Source organism: Anoplopoma fimbria, chromosome 12, assembly GCF_027596085.1.
Source record: "Anoplopoma fimbria isolate UVic2021 breed Golden Eagle Sablefish chromosome 12, Afim_UVic_2022, whole genome shotgun sequence".
NCBI classification, from domain to species: Eukaryota; Metazoa; Chordata; class Actinopteri; order Perciformes; family Anoplopomatidae; genus Anoplopoma; species Anoplopoma fimbria.
In genome coordinates, this window is record NC_072460.1 from 3,320,651 (window position 1) to 3,339,079 (window position 18,429).

The 18,429-nt window shown below is 41.0% G+C and overlaps 1 protein-coding gene across 4 annotated transcripts in view; it reads right to left on the reverse strand.

Annotated features, from left to right (window-relative positions):
* mtor (mechanistic target of rapamycin kinase) overlaps positions 1-13,758 on the reverse strand; it is an 81,726-nt gene extending 67,968 nt beyond the window's left edge. For all 4 annotated transcript variants that reach the window (XM_054608455.1, XM_054608454.1, XM_054608453.1 and 1 more), the window contains exons 1-18: positions 13,498-13,758; positions 13,205-13,347; positions 12,983-13,091; positions 11,826-12,058; positions 11,087-11,287; positions 10,865-10,999; positions 10,509-10,784; positions 9,221-9,329; positions 7,085-7,268; positions 6,587-6,715; positions 6,135-6,379; positions 5,393-5,602; positions 5,057-5,262; positions 4,387-4,509; positions 3,920-4,003; positions 3,012-3,104; positions 2,405-2,539; positions 674-803 (exon numbers count right to left, since the gene is read on the reverse strand). In XM_054608455.1, coding sequence (XP_054464430.1) covers positions 674-803; positions 2,405-2,539; positions 3,012-3,104; positions 3,920-4,003; positions 4,387-4,509; positions 5,057-5,262; positions 5,393-5,602; positions 6,135-6,379; positions 6,587-6,715; positions 7,085-7,268; positions 9,221-9,329; positions 10,509-10,784; positions 10,865-10,999; positions 11,087-11,287; positions 11,826-12,058; positions 12,983-13,091; positions 13,205-13,333 — 2,731 coding nt within the window. In that variant the 5' untranslated portion in view covers positions 13,334-13,347; positions 13,498-13,758. The remainder of the gene's footprint in view (positions 1-673; positions 804-2,404; positions 2,540-3,011; positions 3,105-3,919; positions 4,004-4,386; positions 4,510-5,056; positions 5,263-5,392; positions 5,603-6,134; positions 6,380-6,586; positions 6,716-7,084; positions 7,269-9,220; positions 9,330-10,508; positions 10,785-10,864; positions 11,000-11,086; positions 11,288-11,825; positions 12,059-12,982; positions 13,092-13,204; positions 13,348-13,497) is intronic.
* Between the last annotated feature and the right edge of the window lie 4,671 nt (positions 13,759-18,429).

Sequence of the window (18,429 nt, forward strand, 5' to 3'; positions counted from 1 at the left end):
AAACAATCAATTCATGACAAATGCAAATGCCTTGTTTTACATCTCAGATGCCTTTTCAAAAACGACATTTGCATGAATCTTCTAAAATGCTAACTGCCTGACCTTTAAAACTGGAGCCGTTTGTTCCATTCAGTCACCTCACAGCCCATCTTTAAGAAGGGTGTGAGGCTGCCTGCTGCCAGATTTGAAATCTTAGTGGTTGAAACTGATTTATGTTGTATTAATGTAGAGACACCATATAAACAGTATGTTGCCCTTGTTTCCTAACACAGCGGACCATCTCAACGGGTGGCTTGAGCGAGGTTTAAGGTTTTCAGTAGGGGTAGTACAGTAAATCCTTTGTGTCTAAGTGGAAACATCATTGCTTTAAACAAATACTAAACACAAAAACTCCAGAATAATGGCTGTAAAATAAGAACAGAAAAACCTTTTGGTTAACTTGCCCCTTACAATGTGACTGACTGAAAAAAAACACGTGTAAACCATCACAAATTCCATGATGATCTATATACAGACTCTTTACAATACTATCCATCAGGCAAGAATGAGAATTGAATACAGCTGTAACTTTGAGAGAAACAAATAAAAAGTTGATATAATATGCATTACAACTTGTGGTGAACAATTGCAACGAAAATGATTCCCAAAACTGTGATTAGTTACTGTGGCCTACCTGAGTCCTGACTGGACTTGGACTCCGAGAGACTGACGGCGGAGGCGTCTCGTGACTGGTCGATCATGCCGATGTTCACCTTGTGCTTGTAGGGGTCCAGAGCTCCGAGGAGACCCAGAACTCGGATAGCCTGTTTGACACACAGCTCATAGTTAACAATCTTCCACTGAACGGTGTTTGCCCTCCACTGGAACACATGTCTAACAGCAGAGAAATATTCAACAAGACTTTCAGACTTGTTCATGGTCTCAGTATTCAAAGAAATTAGATTTTTTCAATACAGTTACAAAGTGCTATTGCCTCCTTATAGTTCTGGAGCTCTGTTGAAGTAGCATATAGGGCTGTGCTGAAGGTCAGTTCTTTTTTAATTCAGAGCTTCTATTGAGGTTTTCAATTGAAGACTTGAAGGTCTGTCGTCATATTTCATTAACTCATGACCCTAAATAAATCTTTAAAATAGATTTTTGTTATTGGGGGTATATAAATGTAATTAATCGCTGCTAGAAACCCCGGTAATAACAGTGCGGGCCTCCCTTTGTGTGCAGCAAGCGGGAGAGCACATTTTTTGACCTCAATGAAAATGTTGAATTTGAAAGGCTAAACACCAACAAATATGGATTAAAACTGAATATTTCGTTCAAAAGAAAAAAACATGTTGTGAATTCTGATAAATGATTCAGTCCATTTTTACTTTTAGACTTTACAACGGTCTGGAGTTATTGGAAATGTTTGGATCACACTAGTTGGAAACAATGGTACGCAGGAATCAAATTCTATAAATAGTATAATACTATTAATTTAGGTGTATAACAGGTTTATACAGAATGAATAAACAGTGCAGGATCATATGTTGATTCTTAATTTGAATATCAACGTTATGAATGACACTTCATACTACTCGCTACAGCTGTGACATGTTTAGCCACTTATCGGCAGAGTCAGGACTATTTGGGCCATAATGAACATGTGTATCAGCAACGAGATGTGGAGTATATTGGTTTGAAGAGACTATATGGATGTTATGATTGAGTCCCACTGGAATCTTAGTGCTGTGAATCCAAACTGAACACAGATGCTGTCTTCTGTGGAGCATTAAGCAGAGCCATCTTTTTAGGCCTGTAGGCAGAATGTATGATACTCGAAAGACAGACTTTCAGTGGGGTGCTCCTTTTGTAAAAAAAAACAAAAAAAACGACAGTATACATAAAGTAAGCACAAAAAACAATTGACATAAATGCTTGATGTTAAAGTTTTGTAGTTTGTGCCATGAGGAGTGCAGATGCTATGGCACATAGTCAACCTCAAATAACAACAACATTTGGGTAATGAGACCAACTGGATTTCATATGTATTAGATACTTGATCCAAGGGCAAGAAATGCCAAAGCCAATGTCCACATGACCCACACCATACATATTGACAAGGTACTCTCTGAGACACACGTAACGTAATAGGCAAGGGACGAAACTCTGGCAATTATCGCTTACATCACAGTTCAAGCTTTAGGAAAAAGTTCCATACAACTATGGAAAATGTGCATAGCCCCATACTGTCTGTAAACACATGATTATAATTCACCAGTCAAAGTCAATACACCTAAACCGAGCTTTATTTGTTCAGTATATGTTAACAGGTAGGGTTTCTGGGTGCATAATGACTCACTGAACAACAGTGTTGGGTTCACATTGCTACTAAGACCACTGTGGGGAAAGGGGAAAAGAAGTGGCATACCTCTCTCCTGATGCCCTGGTTTTGTTCCGTCTTGAGGAAGTTGAGCAGCACATCCAGGAGGGAGGGGTACTTGCGGTAGGGCTCCACCACATAACCTGTACTAGCCACCTGCTGGCCCAGCGTCCACAGCGCCACCTGGTGGAAAGCATAAAGTATAATGTTTGGAATGCACTTTTCTTTGCATTGCTACTTAACCATCCATAAACTGTAATTATTTAACAAACAATGGACATATTCCTACCATTCATCTTATTCTGGAACAGGTGTAAAAGAAAATGACAGCCATTAATCATGCATTTCAAACTACTTTCGGTCCCCGATTGATAAGTCGTTGGTTACTACATTTGAATGATCCCTCTCTGTGTTAGCTCCTGGCACACAGTCTTGTTTAAATAGGAAATATCATACGCACAATGCTTTCAAAATGCTTTCTTAGGCTCTTAAAATGTTTCCAGAAATGGCATCCTGTGATGTAAACTGAATAAGACGTGTATATACTGTACCCAAGAAATAAATATTTTTCAGAACTTTGACTAGCGTTGAGGAAAAATGAGAAAAAAAAAAGATTAGAACCAGATGAAGCGGACGCTAATTTTCCCTGCCGTACCTGTCGTTTGGCCAATGAGGAGGAGTCCTGCAGCATGTCCATGATGATTGGAAAAAGCTCGTCCATCCACTTCCTCATCTCCAGGCCACTCACCTGACAGGGTAGGCACGGGAGAAGCAATCAAAACCACACTGTCTTATTTATGTCACTGAGATCTTCTACAATCCAAAATGGATGGAATAATTACTTTTTACATTAAATTAACAGGGGCTGTAAGTGAACAGTTTCAATATAAACTTATCAAACTATAGTCCATATGTGTAGAATTGTGAGCATTTGTTTGATTATTCTGATTGGCAAGCTTTTTTTGGTCTATGTGTTGCTTTATACATAAACTTCTCTACTTTGGGTCGGATATATTTGGGTAGATGGGGTGCAACATTTACTACAGTGTCTTTTTTGATACCACAACGAGTGACCAAATTCTGAAATTTGCGAATTCTACACATAGTGGCTTTAAACTTACAAAGCATGCAAGTTGACATGGCATTAAATGGCTTTTGTCTGTATTCCCTACGTTTTCTCCTGTGTCCCTGCGCTGGTTCCTGAGCAGCTGGGCTTCTGTCTCTTCCTGCACTAAGTCAACCGTGAACACCTGGTCTACCTGAGCATCTCCTGCACTCTGTCTGAACTGCAGAGTCTGCCTGACTTTAACTGTGGATTCCTGACTCCTCTGTGGGGACCATCGAATCACCTGAGCGGGGTGGAGCAACGCACAGATCCATGGGTGGGGATCTACCCTGTATTCTCCACATTAAAACTGCGTCAGTGAAAGATAATGTGCATCGGGCAAAAAACTTCTGGTCAGATTTACTGGGTTTGAATCAGCAGCGGCTAAAAAATGTATATGATAAACAGACTAATAGTGTCCTCTTATAACTTTAGGAGATTAAAACACTCAGCCTTACCTGGGCCAGCTCGCCGATGGTCGCAAGGACACTAATGACCACTCCAGGGTTGGGGTCTGGGTCTTTCAGCTTGAGGATGAGAGCCTGCAAACGTAAAAGGTAACGTGGTCACTTAACCAAATGATCCCAATTGCTCCCCTTGATTTTAATAATCTGAAAAAAATCTTTAAAGAGTTTCAGGAAATTCAATTGTAAAAGAGTCCTACACAGACTTTGCATTAAACCTCTAGAACATTTTTCATTTCTTTTTTTCCCCCACCCATTCTTCTTCCATGTCAAAACCTGGCGCCTACATGAGCCACAATGCAACTCAGCCACCGACGGACTTTGATGTGTGAAATCGGTGGAGATCTCCCTCTACTTATTCAGAGCAAGTCTACGAAGTACACACGCCCCTCTCGAGTAACAGCCTGGTTTACATTCATACATGCTAACACTTTCACAATGGAGAAATTGCAGAATTGTACCTTGAGGATGGGCTCCATATATGGCCGTATGAGGCGTGGGGCATTGGAGACAAGATGACCAAGCATACGGGCACTCTGCTCTTTGTTCCTGCCGACACCACTGTGCTCCAACTCTGTTAAGATCTGCAACAGAAGTCAAAACATAGTTGAGTATAGAGGCTTCTCTATCTGGAATACATCTTTAAGGTTAATACATGGTGTGCATAATGGTGACTTAAAAAAGAAACCTTCACTGGGTTTTATAGAGGAATACTTGGGATGCTGTAAGAAGTGCACAATAAAATGGCATTTGCTGCCATCTAAAGGTGTCCAATTGAAACAACAGACGAGTGATCTTTTCAAGCAGAACATTTATGTATATATAGATGTGCATTTTCAATAAAAATACTAATATTATATTTCTATTTAACACCCTTAATTTATGTTTTAACATCCTCGTTGGTAACCATGTTAATTTATGAATAAAAAATGATATTAACATTTCTCAAATGTCAGTTTTAGCTTTTAGGAATGAAGGTTTTATCTTTCATGGCATCACCATGGCTACATGAAACCTGACTGGACAGACGGTAATCCCGACCTGATGTTCACTAATGAAAATGTGTCACTTGTGCTTCGGCTGTTTAACATCTGGCCACCTCATGTGGGCCATCTGTTGTGCCTCTCCTACCTGGATGAGCATCTTGCGTAGGAAGGGCATGACAAAGGCGGGGTTCATACTGCTGAGGCGTCCGATCGTGCAGATGGCCAGCTCTCTGATCTCAAACACCTCGTCGTTCAGGGCAACAAACAGCGCCTGCAAGTTCTCGGCCTGGGCCAGGTGAGCATCAAAACGCTCATCGAGAGATGCCAGCACACAGTATCGAATGTCTGGATCTGCAGGGGAACAGGGACAAGAAAAAGTCTGACACTTTGTCTCTGTCATCACTCGTAACCTCAAATGCGACATTTGTTATAATCAAATGGTGATTCTTGCATAAGTTAGTTATATTCTTCCATGTGTTACCTGGGTCGGTGATCCCAACAACTAACAGCTTGCTGAGCACATCCGCAACAACCTGCACAGCAGTCTGGCTGACAACATGGCCGCTGATCATGTGGATGGAGGGGGTGAGGAGGCGAGAGCAGGTCCGAGCTGCCTCCATCCGGATTTCCTTGTGTTCGCTGTTCAGGAAGTGATCGGCACAGTGGCGCACAAACTGGGTGAGGGAGTGTCCTGGTGAAAGAACAAAGAGTTGAGAATGATCCCTGAAAGTGGAGATAAGGCATTACAGCGACCTTTTGGATAGCTGCAGTTTAGGACAAGTTAGGGGAGTAACACAGGTCATCATAAAGCATGTTAGGTTGTATTGCACTGAATTTGAATTGGTTTGGGAAGACAAGACTTAACTCTAAAAGGTCTGGTGGTTTGTTGCACTGTGAGTTGGTCAACAACTTGTTTTTAACTGATGGTTTATGTCTTTAATTTAAAACCATTTTTTCCAACTCCACTGAATGTGCAGTGTGCAGGAACCGAGGAATAAACTCCATCGGTTATTTATTCTCATGCTTTATGATTTTTTAAAAAGGCTGTAAAGCCCATATTTAGAAATAAGATCAACGGAGTTTGTTGTGTTAGAACTGGATTGGGGGTCTGGACATGTTTTTTTAATCTGTGGATTTTCTTTCCCTGTGTTTATTAAAAAATGATCATAAAATAATGTAACGATAGTCCTGCTATAAAGCTGTGTCTCATGGAAGGTTCTTACCTTCAAACTCAAAGCTTCCCAGTGTGCGTAGGGCAAGTGTGATGCTGCCTACGTCACTGGCCTCGGGGATGTTCGTGAGGCTTGGCGAGGCCAGCTGATGAGCCAGGCCTTTGGGCATGCCGGGGTGACGAAGCGGCTTGTGCATCAACACCAGGGAGAGCATCTTCAACAGGCCGTCCTGGATGTCCTTCTTCAACTGGGGGATCTGACGGCTCAGGTCGTACAGCACTGCTGTCAGTGCAGGGCTAGATGAACAGGACAAAATGGACAAACAACAAAATATCATAAAAGTTGTCATATTAAGATGAGGACAAAGAAGTGTGTTGTGGTGTGGTTATCATCATATGGAACTTTAAAAATAACTTAACAAGCCATACAAGTTAAACTCGTCTAAAAAAAAAAACCTTGTTAGTTAATTTATTCAGCATAGTGGTGAAACCAGTCTGTCCTACCTGAGGCCCACAGCCAGCATTGGCTCCAGCAGCTCCTTGATGTCTGGTTGGATGCTGGGACCCATGGCTCTGGAAAGCATGCTGATGCAGGTGAACACTGTGGCGTCCACCTGCATTGTCTTCTGCCTCCTGCACGCAAGGAAGAAATCATGAGCTCATGGCAAGTCTCTTTTCATTTCATATACAGTATCCCAACATTATTTTTAAACAGGTCAACTACTGAGGAAATTAAATTAGCACTTGGAAATTGAGGAGACTCTCTTCCTATATAGCACACCAAAAAACTAGAACGATTTCTCAAACATGGGAAGCAACAATGAAAGACCACAGTGAGAAAAAAAAAAAGAGAACAAAACCTTAGACAATAACTATTAAAGTACAACAAAATAATAAATGACAAACCAAACACATCCATAACTTAACATGAAGAAATATAATTTAAAGTATACAAAGACTACAAGACGATAGAGCCATCATATCATGTATTAAATTACTGACTTGTGTGCAAAGTCCTTGGGCGGCAGGGCAGCCTTGATGATCTCAAGGATCCTTGTGAGGTACGGATGGATTTCTGCCCTGACAGCCACTACCAGCAGCCCCAGAGCCTGGAAAGCTGCCGTCCTCTCCTTTTCCTTCTTCAGAGAGGCCAGCAGGTAGCCCATAGTGTCTGACAGGTACTGTTCTGCACAGGGGATGGAACAACCACAGTGGAAATTGTGGGGTAAGAGACGTTCGGACTGGGCCAGTTGATGAAGCACGAATTCCTGCTCCAACTCTTTTACTTATTCTATATTAAATACCTATTGGAGTCTCGATGAAGTTTGAAGAAAACACTGGAAACAGGCAGAGTTCGATGCAATAGAGTTTATTCTTTAAGCAAAGAAATAAACCCGAGTTGGCTCCGGAGGCGAACTGATTTGCTTTGTCCTCAACATCGTCTTATATAGTGTCAGAGCTCTTTTAAAAAAATCTGTAAGTTCTTCCCTGTTTTCTTTAATCTGCAGGTGCACTGAGCTATCTATCTTTTTTAATTGGTTTGGAAAGTCTCTGACCGAAACTTGAACTTTTCTATGCCTGAATTTTGTATTGATAGTAGTCATTCTCATAGGCGGAAGTTTTGTTAGGCCTTATCTTTGTTCCTTCCTGTCGGAATTTTGGAAAGCTGAACTGTGTGCGTCTGTGTTCACACAGTTCTACTCTTCTCTGCACGTTATACCTCAAAGATGCTGATGTGTGTGTGTGTGTGTGTGTGTGTGTGTGTGTGTGTGTGTGTGTGTGTGTGTGTGTCTTTTACTAAATAAAACAGGTTATATCTTAAACCATGCATATCACTGTTAGTTCTTCTATATTCACACCCATTTCAGTATGCAGATGCCCTATATATATATACAAGTTTCAAACATTTAGTTATATTTAACATTTAGATAATCGATAGTGTTAGTCTTTATGATTAAATCAAACTCCAACAAAATGGTTAAACACACAGAGAGGTATAGGCTGCAGTGGTGTAACGGACCCTTGTTGATCTGTGATTTGTACGGAATTATACCATGTGAACCGTGGTATAATTACACAGTTTGACGTTAACCATCACAGTGTGAAATAAAGTTTTACTGACGATCATTATTCGCCAATATTCAGTAAAATGTGCGATCAGGACATCATTTCTGCTTTTCTAGTCGCTGGTCTCTGATAATGTTACATTGTAAACAACTTATCCGTGTTCATATACAGGAGGGAGCCAACGATGGCAGCACCTCTAACGGCTAATGCACGAAGGTTCTGTTCGATTACATTATGATGCGTTCAGGCTCTGTTCAGTGATATTAAGTATTAAGATACATTTTAACTTTATGATGTGTTAAAATGTATTCTAGTAATATGTATTGTTGGTGAGAAACTTGAATAAAATTGTTTCAAGGAATTGTTTTTACAACAGCATAAATATACATTAGAGATGAGTTATGACCTGTTTAACTTCCTAACACTAGTTCTAAGAAGCATACTACTAATGATTATTTGTTTTAATCAATAAAAATACAAACTTTTTTATTATTATTATTAAGAAACAAAAACACTATAAATTACTTGAAACAAAGTAAAAGGACAACATTCAAAATGTGTGATGGTTTACACTGACTTGATGGTTTTACACTTGATTTTTGGGACGGAGCCTTGTAGACCAGCTGTTATAATCCAAAAACAAAGTGATCTGTGTCTGCTAATATGAATCATCAATGATCAGCAATTAGTATAGGCGGCAAAGAACGTGATCAGGGAACTCTAAAGTTATATTTTCTCCTTTTTTTACAGTTGTGCTGATCCGATCCGTGTTTCAATCCGTGACTGATCCGTGGTTCTATCCGAACCGTGAGTCTTATGATCCGTTGCACGATTAACAGGCTGCGACACATACATCAACTGACTGGGGGGAAACTATACGCAGTTTATCAAGGCAGAGCCCATTAATATTAGGACTGAGGAGACATTTTGGTTATGATCTCTTTGCACTTCCTGTCCATAACCACCGTAAAGCCCAGTGAACACTGTGACTTGACAGAATGCATGGCTGCATGTACTTTATAAAAGATTAAAAAGGATCTTGGATGACATTCAAACATTAACTTGTCCCACCTGTAAAGCTATGTGGTTGGAAGGCAGCCAGGCGTGGAAGCAGGTTGAGGATGGTCATCTGGATCAGAGGGTTTTTACTGGTCTTGTATTTCAGAACCCACCGACACACCTGGACAAAAGTACATAATAAAAGCTTGTGTCAACTAAGATTTATCTGGTGCTCAGAACAGCACTGGCCTTGTGTTCTTGACCTTATACACACACACTCGTTTCATCTCTACATGAACCTGCTGCAACGTTTTGGGAGCTTAGTAGAATTATTTCAAAAATGTGACTTTTGATGGTGAGTTAACTCACTAGTCCAATGAATCAGTTTGTACTTGCCCATTTTCATGGACAACTGGTAAGAGGACACTCCTGGACTAATATAGAGCAGAAAAAAATCATTTTTGAAATAATATTTCTTGTTTTCAATTTGTTGTCGATGATACTTTGGAATACTTTTTTTTACACAGATCATCTTTGCATTAAGTAGGTAATCAAAGACTTAGCAGCCCATTCTCGCAACCAAAACAGTGTTCTGGTTTAAAGACTGAAGTTAAGGCCTGAGCGCAAGTTTTTAAAGCTCAGCTCATCAAATGTTAAACAATCGTTCAAACGGTCACAGAATAAAATAGATAAGCGATCACATCATCCAAAACTGATGGTAGGAGTGGATAAAATAACAGAAATCTTTAAATGATATGATGCATTGTCAGATGGGAACACCACACACTAAAGGTCTGAAACACACCGTCATTCAATAAACACATCTTGAGCATCATTCACTGCAGGGATGCACTTCACCCAAAACCCTTAGAATTATTATAACACAAGCTAATGACTTATGGTAAAGAAAAGCTGGGGCAAAGTGGGAAACAGACTGCACTACCCTAAGGTACGCTTTCTTATCATTTCTGAATTTTTGTTTTCATTGAGATATCAGATAAATACAATCTTTTTCAAACAAAAACACTTAGCCAAGTCCCAGGTAAAAGTGTAGATGGTTGATATACATTAAAGAAGCGTCATAATCATGCTTTGATAAATATTATAAAAGTAAAAACATTCTTAAATCGCCAAAAAAGCCATTTACAGTTTAACAATCTTCTCATTTTGTAAAAGTTTTATTGGCCTCATTTTGGCCCAATAGTTAGGAATGTATCATTTATCACTTGAACCACTTGAGAAATGTTTACATCTCTTCTTAAGCCCACAACATCAATTCATCAACACAATAATTGTCAGATCAAGCAAATACCAAAACAACCTTTTCTGGGAAAAGCCAGACCTCTTCTGTGAGACTTACCTGGTCGAATCGTTCCTCCATCAGCTCGCGGCAGTATCGACTCTCCACCAGCGAGCTCTTGGCGGGTGCCGGCGTGGCCCCGAAGCTGAGGAAGCCCTGCGGCGTGCTGTAGCCCAGCAGGCCAAGGAGGGCGTTGGACTGCTGTGGCTGCACCGACTGGAAGCTGGTGAAGGGTGTGATGTGTCGGGGCTTGGCTCCAAATCCCATCAGCTCCTTGCAGTACTTATCATGGACCAGCTGCTGCTGCGTGATCTCCTCCATCTCCTCGCGCATGCGCTGTCATAGGGACAAGACGGTGAGATGATGGTTTGGCTTGTGGATGTGAGAAAGTTTCCACAGTGAACGCGGATCCTCACCTCTCCCTCCATGCTGCTGATGCGAACCAGCTCGTTCAGGATCAGGAGAGCACCGTGGACCCTGTCGTCCCGATTCATCCCTTTCTCTTTTGCCAAAGTCTCATCGAAGCCCTTCTCTGCCTCCTCAAAGGTTTGCTGTTACAGAAAAGACAAACACTCATGTAGCCTTTTACAAGGAAATAGGCTTTACGCAAGATGCTTCAATACAGTGGAAAGTCTTACTTTGTACCACTGTGGTTTCTGCATTTCCTTGGTCTCCCTCTGTGTGGTGAGGATGAGACTGGCTCGCAGTGCAGATACAGCCCCTTCTCGGATGGCCTGCTTGGGGTCCCATACTGCGTAAAAGATGTTGTCAAAGAAGGGCTGCACTTGCTGAAAGAAGAAGGTGGGTGCGCTCACAGCCAGTTCCCTCAACACCAACACCTGGAGAAGACAGGAAATCATTTTACGGCTGTACATTAATTGCCTTTCTTGGGTTTATTTTTTTCCAGTGTAAAATACCAGAAAATTGTTTAAAAATGCACATGTTTGAATTCTTCCCGTTGTTGTCCCACGGTCAGTAAAACCCATCATATCAATATTGTGTGCTTTGGAGACATCACTCAGAAATAAGATAGAATTCAAGAGATCTAAAGTTCAACCTTTATAATACAAAAAAAGGGCAACTGGAAATAAATGTGTGAACTGCTGCAAATTTCAAGAACTTCAACAACTTTTTTAAAGCAAGCTTGGCAACCATTATGTCTGTCTCCCAAACAGCAATGACAAAAAAGCTAGAACCATAATGTCCCTAGTAGTGCTTGACAAAGTAAAAAACGAAAAAGACAACTGGACAATGGTACAATCTTGAGTCAGACTGTCCTCAGCCCTCATCTCCAGCACACGTACTGTAAACACCATCAAGACGTGGTGGTATTTCAACTACAAACAACACAGCCCCTGCTGTCTGTGAGTCACTTACTGCAGCATGGCGTCGGCCCTCATTTCTGTCTGCTCCCAGCCACTCCAGGGCCCTCTTCACCTCAAACTCCACATACTCTGCAGTAAAGGTGTCCCCTGCCATGGACAGGTGGCCCATGGCTTTGGAGGCCATCTCCATCACCACAGGGTCACTGGATGGGAGCAGGTTGCGGAGGTAATTGGCGAAGCGGCTGATCCTGGTGGCATTGCCCCCCTCGACTCCGATCAGACTCACTGGAACAAATGATTGAGTCAAGGTTATATACATTACATTTACATTACAGTCATTTAGCAGACGCTTTTATCCAAAGCGACTTACAATAAGTGTATTCAACATAGGTATTCAAGAGAACTACTAGTCACCAGAAGTCATAAGTGCATCTCCTTTCTTAAACAAGCATCTAAGAGCATAAACCAGAGAAAAAGTACAGAAACAAACTAATACGAATGCAATAAGTGCAACAAACTAATACGAATGCAATAAGTGCCAAGTGGAAGGCTCAGGGTAGTACTTCTTGAAGAGGTGAGTTTTCAGCCTGCGCCGAAAGATGGGCAGCGACTCTGCTGTCCTGACGTCAGTGGGGAGTTCATTCCACCACTGAGGGGCCAGGACAGAAAAAAGCTGTGACTCAATCGCCCCGAGGCAGCAGAGCGAAGTGGTCGTGCGGGGGTGTAGGGCTTGACCCTGGCCTGGAAATAGGACTAGGATATACTATGTCACTCATACTGTGTACGGTTATACACATCTTCATGTGACATACATCCAGGACAGTCACTTATCTCAAGAGAATTCCACCAGACCTTAGGTAAATCAAAAGTTGAAAGTAAATGTAATAAAGGGGCGGCTGTGGAGAGCAGGGTCGTTCTCCATTCAGAGGATCGGCGGTTCGATACCCGGCTTCGGCAGTCGATGTGTCCTTGGGCAAGACACTTAACCCCAAGTTGCTCCTGAAGGCTTTGCCATCGGTGTGGACTGGATGTTGTATGAATGTTAGTTAGAGTCTGATGGTGGCACCTTGCATGGTAGCCTGTCATCAGTGTGTGAATGGGTGAATGATATGTAATATACTACTGATTGTAAGTCGCTTTGGATAAAAGCGTCTGCTAAATGTAAATGTAATGTAAAGTAAACCTGGCACGCCGATGTTTACGGCTTACCAATGGCGAGAATCCCTCCTTTCTTCTCATTCACATCAGAGCTGGATACCAGCTCAAATATGTGGTGGTTCAACTCATCGTAGAATGTAGTGGCTTCATCTTGGCTTAACTGTGGAAGGAACATCAAAAGTATAATCAAAAAGCATAATAGATGACTAGGAAACTGATCACTCTACAGCTCTTGTGGGCATCAACAGAGCATCCATGTCTCCCAGTGTTTACCTCTCTGAGCTCTGTAGTCACATAGTGCTGCAGATCTTTGGCAGACTTTGCTCTGGTGTCTTCATTTCGATTCTTCAGCCCACTGACAAACTGCTGCAGCACAGTGGCTGTGCCCGACATGATCACCATCTGGATGGCCTGGTCTGCAGAGGGAGAACTACAAATCAATATATATATATGTATATATGTATATATATGCCTTCACTACAACACTCCAGGTTATCAAAAGCAATGCAACAAAGAGAAAGAACAACAAGTTCAAAGACAACACCAGGAAAGAAAGCATATCAGACCTGAGCTGCTCTCTCAGGTCAGTGTTGTTGTTAGCTGAAGCTGCAGCTAGTTAGCCAACGTGTCTGGTTAGCTTCAGAAACCTACTAACTAAACTAACTATGCAACATAACAAACTCAACTACACAGGTGCTGTTCTGCACAAGACTAAGAGTCAACACTGACACGTGTCGTTGTGGTGTGTCAGGTGGGTCACAGGCTAGCTGGGAGCCTCATGAGGAGCTAGCTGGTTAGCTTGGACGTGGGCATTGCTGTGTTCAGCTGGGCCGTCTGCTCCTGCAGGCTGCGCACAGGGAACTTCATGAGCGTCGTGCTGCGCAGAGCTGAGCGCATGCGCAGCGCAGAGGCCCTTGAGACACTTGTTACTTATAATAATAATAATAATAATAACTTTATTTATAGAGCATCTTTTAAAAAACAAGATTCACAAAGTGCTTCGACAGACAAGGCAGCAAAACAGTGCGATAGAAGAAACATTAAGAACAATTGTTAGGATAAAACTAAACAAAGAAACAAAATGAAATAACAAGTGACAATCAAATAAAATAAATAAAATAAATAAAATAAATAAAATAAATAAAATAAATAAAATAAATAAAATAAATAAAATAAATAAAGTGAAATAGGTAAAATATAGTAAACGAATATAAGATAAAACTAATGAAAACGAAACATTAAAACGACGACATCACATAAAAGCCATTCTGGCGGCTGTGGCGTAGTGGAGAGCAAGGTAGTTCTCCAATCAGAGGGTCGGTGGTTCGATACCCGGCTTCGGCAGTCGATGTGTCCTTGGGCAAGACACTTAACCCCAAGTTGCTCCTGAAGGCTTGCCATCGGTGTGGACTGGATGATGAATGTTAGTTAGAGTCTGATGGTGGCACCTTGATGGTAGCCTGTCATCAGTGTGTGAATGGGTGAATGATATGTAATATACTACTGACTGTAAGTCGCTTTGGATAAAAGCGGCTGCTAAATGACTGTAATGTAAAAATGTGTTTTAAGAAGTGATTTAACACTTTGACTTGACACTTTATTCACATTTCCTTATGTATTATATGTATTCCATGTTTCAGTTTGTATTTTTAATCTGTAGTTGTTGCATTCATAGGGCCTTGTAAGCATTACTTTTGTGTAGGAGTAAATGCAGGGGTACAAACCCAAATCCCCTTAATCAAAATCAAACCCGACTTATTCTCACACGCACGTACAGTACCAGTCAAAAGTTTGGACACACCTTTGGCCCTGCTAATAATTCTGTGCCTGTTGCATTTTGAAGAAAACCTAAATTTGAACAAAGACAACAACATGAGATGAGTTTAACCCGTCAAAGATCACATCCAACACAACTGAAGAGACTAAAGAAGCTGTGCAACAAATTTAATGGACAGCAAATAAACATGCATCGATTCCAAATCAAAAGTTTTACTGTCATAGGTATGAGAAATTATTTATTATGGAGGATGTTGTTCTTAATTTGCTGTCTTCTGATTCTGAACCATAAAATTACTCAAAAGTTTAAAAAAAATGATAATATAACACACAGGAAAAAAATCTATAAATAGCATAAACAGTAATGCTCAAAACATCTAATCTGATAACCCAAAATCTTACAGATAGTTGCCGTTACCTAGTTTTGTAACTGTAATCTATCAAGTGTATAGGATTAAAAAATATGAGAAAGAATTGAAACAACGTTACCTAACCACATTCATTATATTTAATAATAATACGACCATGTCAAACCATGTCAAAGTATTACAAGCATGCAAGAAGTGTACAAACCAAATGAGACAGAGCTTCTGCACAAGACATGAACAAATATATACTTGAATTAAATGAGAATGGTATGGTTAATGTACATGTGTGGCTGTTTCTTTTTTTCTTTCTTCAGGATGTAAATAATCTTCAGCCTCAGGGGGGAGGCATTGTCCAGGTAAACATTCAGCTTCTAATGACTGAGAGGAACAGGATTGCATGAACCTTTGAACAGTGACATTTACATTTTCAGTTGTAGGAAATTAGACCCTAAATGTCAAATGCATTTTCATCAGCAAGATGATCCATAATCACCATCTTCTTTTACATCACAGTCATCATTAGGTTGAGGTCATGGTGTGATAGATGTTTCCTCTGGTAAGCAAACATTTCACTCACTTATTTAATGGCTCACATTTACTAGTGGTTCCCAGTCTGATGTCCAGTGGTCCTCTAGGAAGCTCCAGTGGGTCAAATGCAAAAGGGGAAGTAGGTACAATTCAGGATACATACAATGTGAGCTGTAATGAGGGCTGGTTTAATATTTGAAAATGTAAAGAGCTCTCCCTCGAGCTTTTAATGAATGTATTTTATTGACTCGTCTGCAGTTACCACCCTCCCAGCAGTCTAACTACTTTCAGGCAGAAAAGAAAAACAAAATCCATGCGATCATCCAGCAAAAACACACTCACTTGTACATTTCTTGCACTGCACCATGAAAGCATCACTGAACGCATTAGCTTCCTCCCTGAAACAATAATTCTAATGTGAGTCCAGCAGGTGACATTCTTACTGTGACACTTTTTTAAAATGCTGAATAAAACTCTGATTTGTTCACGGTTAACGAACAGAGCAGCAGTTCTATTCAAGTCTGATGATGAGCCTTTCATTTATCGAACTAAAACTGCAGCTGAACTAAAGTTTCTCTTAACAAGCTTCTATGAACCAACACTTAATATGAAGAATAAAACCATGCATGAGCATCTGGTTTGAAGTAGTCTTGAAATAACCTGTATTTGACCTCTATTTAATTCATAATAAGAGTGTAAGAAGCAGTTTCTGCTTATAGTGGATGGCAGTTTTAAATAACCTTGAAACACCCACAGTAAAACTGTCAATGATTGTGTTCATTATATTACTACACTCCTGAGCTTTTCTTCTGTTGACCCTCTATTCAAGTAAAAATGACATATTCATAGACTTAAAAAGCCTTTCTCCTTGGATTTCAGATTAATGTGTGTTCTTTTGCTTTTGAATAAAATGCATGAATGGATTAAGCACCTGAGGCAGTACAGCATGCTTGGTTAAGTTGATATCCACATGGTTGAACACACTTATTGTACGTTGCTTTGGATGAATGCGTCAGTTAAACACATGCAATTTAATTAAATGCAATGTAATGAGTAACTATGTTGTCTTGGATATTGTATGGAGCTGTTTTATTATTCTCCATTATGATCACAAGAAATATGAAACATAATGGCAAATGTCATGAATCCACTTTTTTTAATTGTTATTGCAGATTTAATTGGGCGAGTCGATAAATTAGCATGTTACATGAAGTTAATCAAAACCCCAACGAGGTTGATAATGTGACAGCGTGCAGCGGTGTGTTGGTGCGTGCATCACACACACCTGCAAACATGCATGTTAATATGTGTGTGGTTTTGCAGAGGGAGGAGAAGCGAAAAGAGAGGCTGGGGAAATGAGAAGGTGAGAGAGTGAGGAATGAGTGTGTGGAATGAAATGTAACAACGCTAAGGAAGGTTTTGAAGATCCATGCTTTTGCACCCAAGGGCCCCTCTCCCTCTGAGGCCTGGACAGACCAGACATATTTCATCAACAATCATCAACATGTGGAGAGCAAGGTAGTTTTTAGACACGCGCTTTCACTAGAAGCTGTGTGTGTGTGTTTGTGTTTGTGTGAGTGTCAGAGAGGAGGGAGAGTTGCCTTAGGGAGATAAAACACACATGCAGTCACTTGACTTCAACACACACATAAAAAAACACAAATGCATGCCCACAAATGCATGCCCGCTCACAGCCACAAAGGGCTCGTGTCCTAACAGGCAGCCGGCCTGCTCTGCTCAGTGACAGACAGGATGTTGTGGGGGAACACTTTCATCAGTCCGAGGCTTTGATTCCTCTGCCGCCGCTCCTGTTTATTTTCTGCCGTGACTCCTCACTCAGCCGAGCGTTTGAAATATTCCCCCTATGACGGAGCCTGTCATTCTGGATGGATCGGAGGAGGAGGGGAGAGAGAGGGGGGGAAAGTGAGCTCACTCCTGCACTTACTCCTCCACCCATCATGTTCCTCAACCATCCATCTATCTGTTAATCCTCATCACCTTCCTCCTTCCCTCCTTCTGTCACGCACATCATGATTTACCCTCAACCACCCCAGGTCCTCTCCCCCTCCCCATTTTCATTCCCTCGTCGAGTTCTCAGCAATTTTTCTTGAGCAGAAGGAGGGATTTGGTATGAGTCACAGATTCCTGGGCAAGGATTCATAAAGTAACATCTGCTTCTAGATGCTGGGGGCGTCTCTCATCCCCTACCTGGCTGCAGCTCAGCGCGGTGTCCTGGCCCCCCCCCCTGCAGGGGCAACACGCCTGTGGATGTGTTCAGTACCCAATCCAGGTCATATAAAACGACTTTGGGATCAAAATATGGTGATGGTTGTCCTAGCATTTTGGGTTGGCTTCCATTTAGGTGTCCTACTAAAGAGAGTCACTCTTGTTCTGATTGTTACGTTTACAATAAATTGAGTTTGAAGGATATTGACAGAGTAAAATAAATGGCATAGTTGGTGTTCTACTTTGAGGAAAAAATAAAGATACCATATATTAATAGCTACAAAGAATAAAGCTTTCCACTGGCGGTAGTCATACTGTAGATACTTAAATAATTTAGTGCTAATAGTGCAGCAAGCTTAATGTGATTACAAGCCAGGTCCACAGAAAAAAACGCAACACGTAGTCCAATAAGATATTTAATAAACTGCAGCAGATCTCAGCCGCATTATTATTTCTACATCCATGCTAATTTAGCATTCCAGTCGTATAGTTCAGACTATAATTATGAACAGTCAAGTTGATTAAAAAAAATAATCATCAACGTACCTCAAGATATTTAAGCCACCTCATAGATGGTGTTTAGAAAACACCATTTACAGA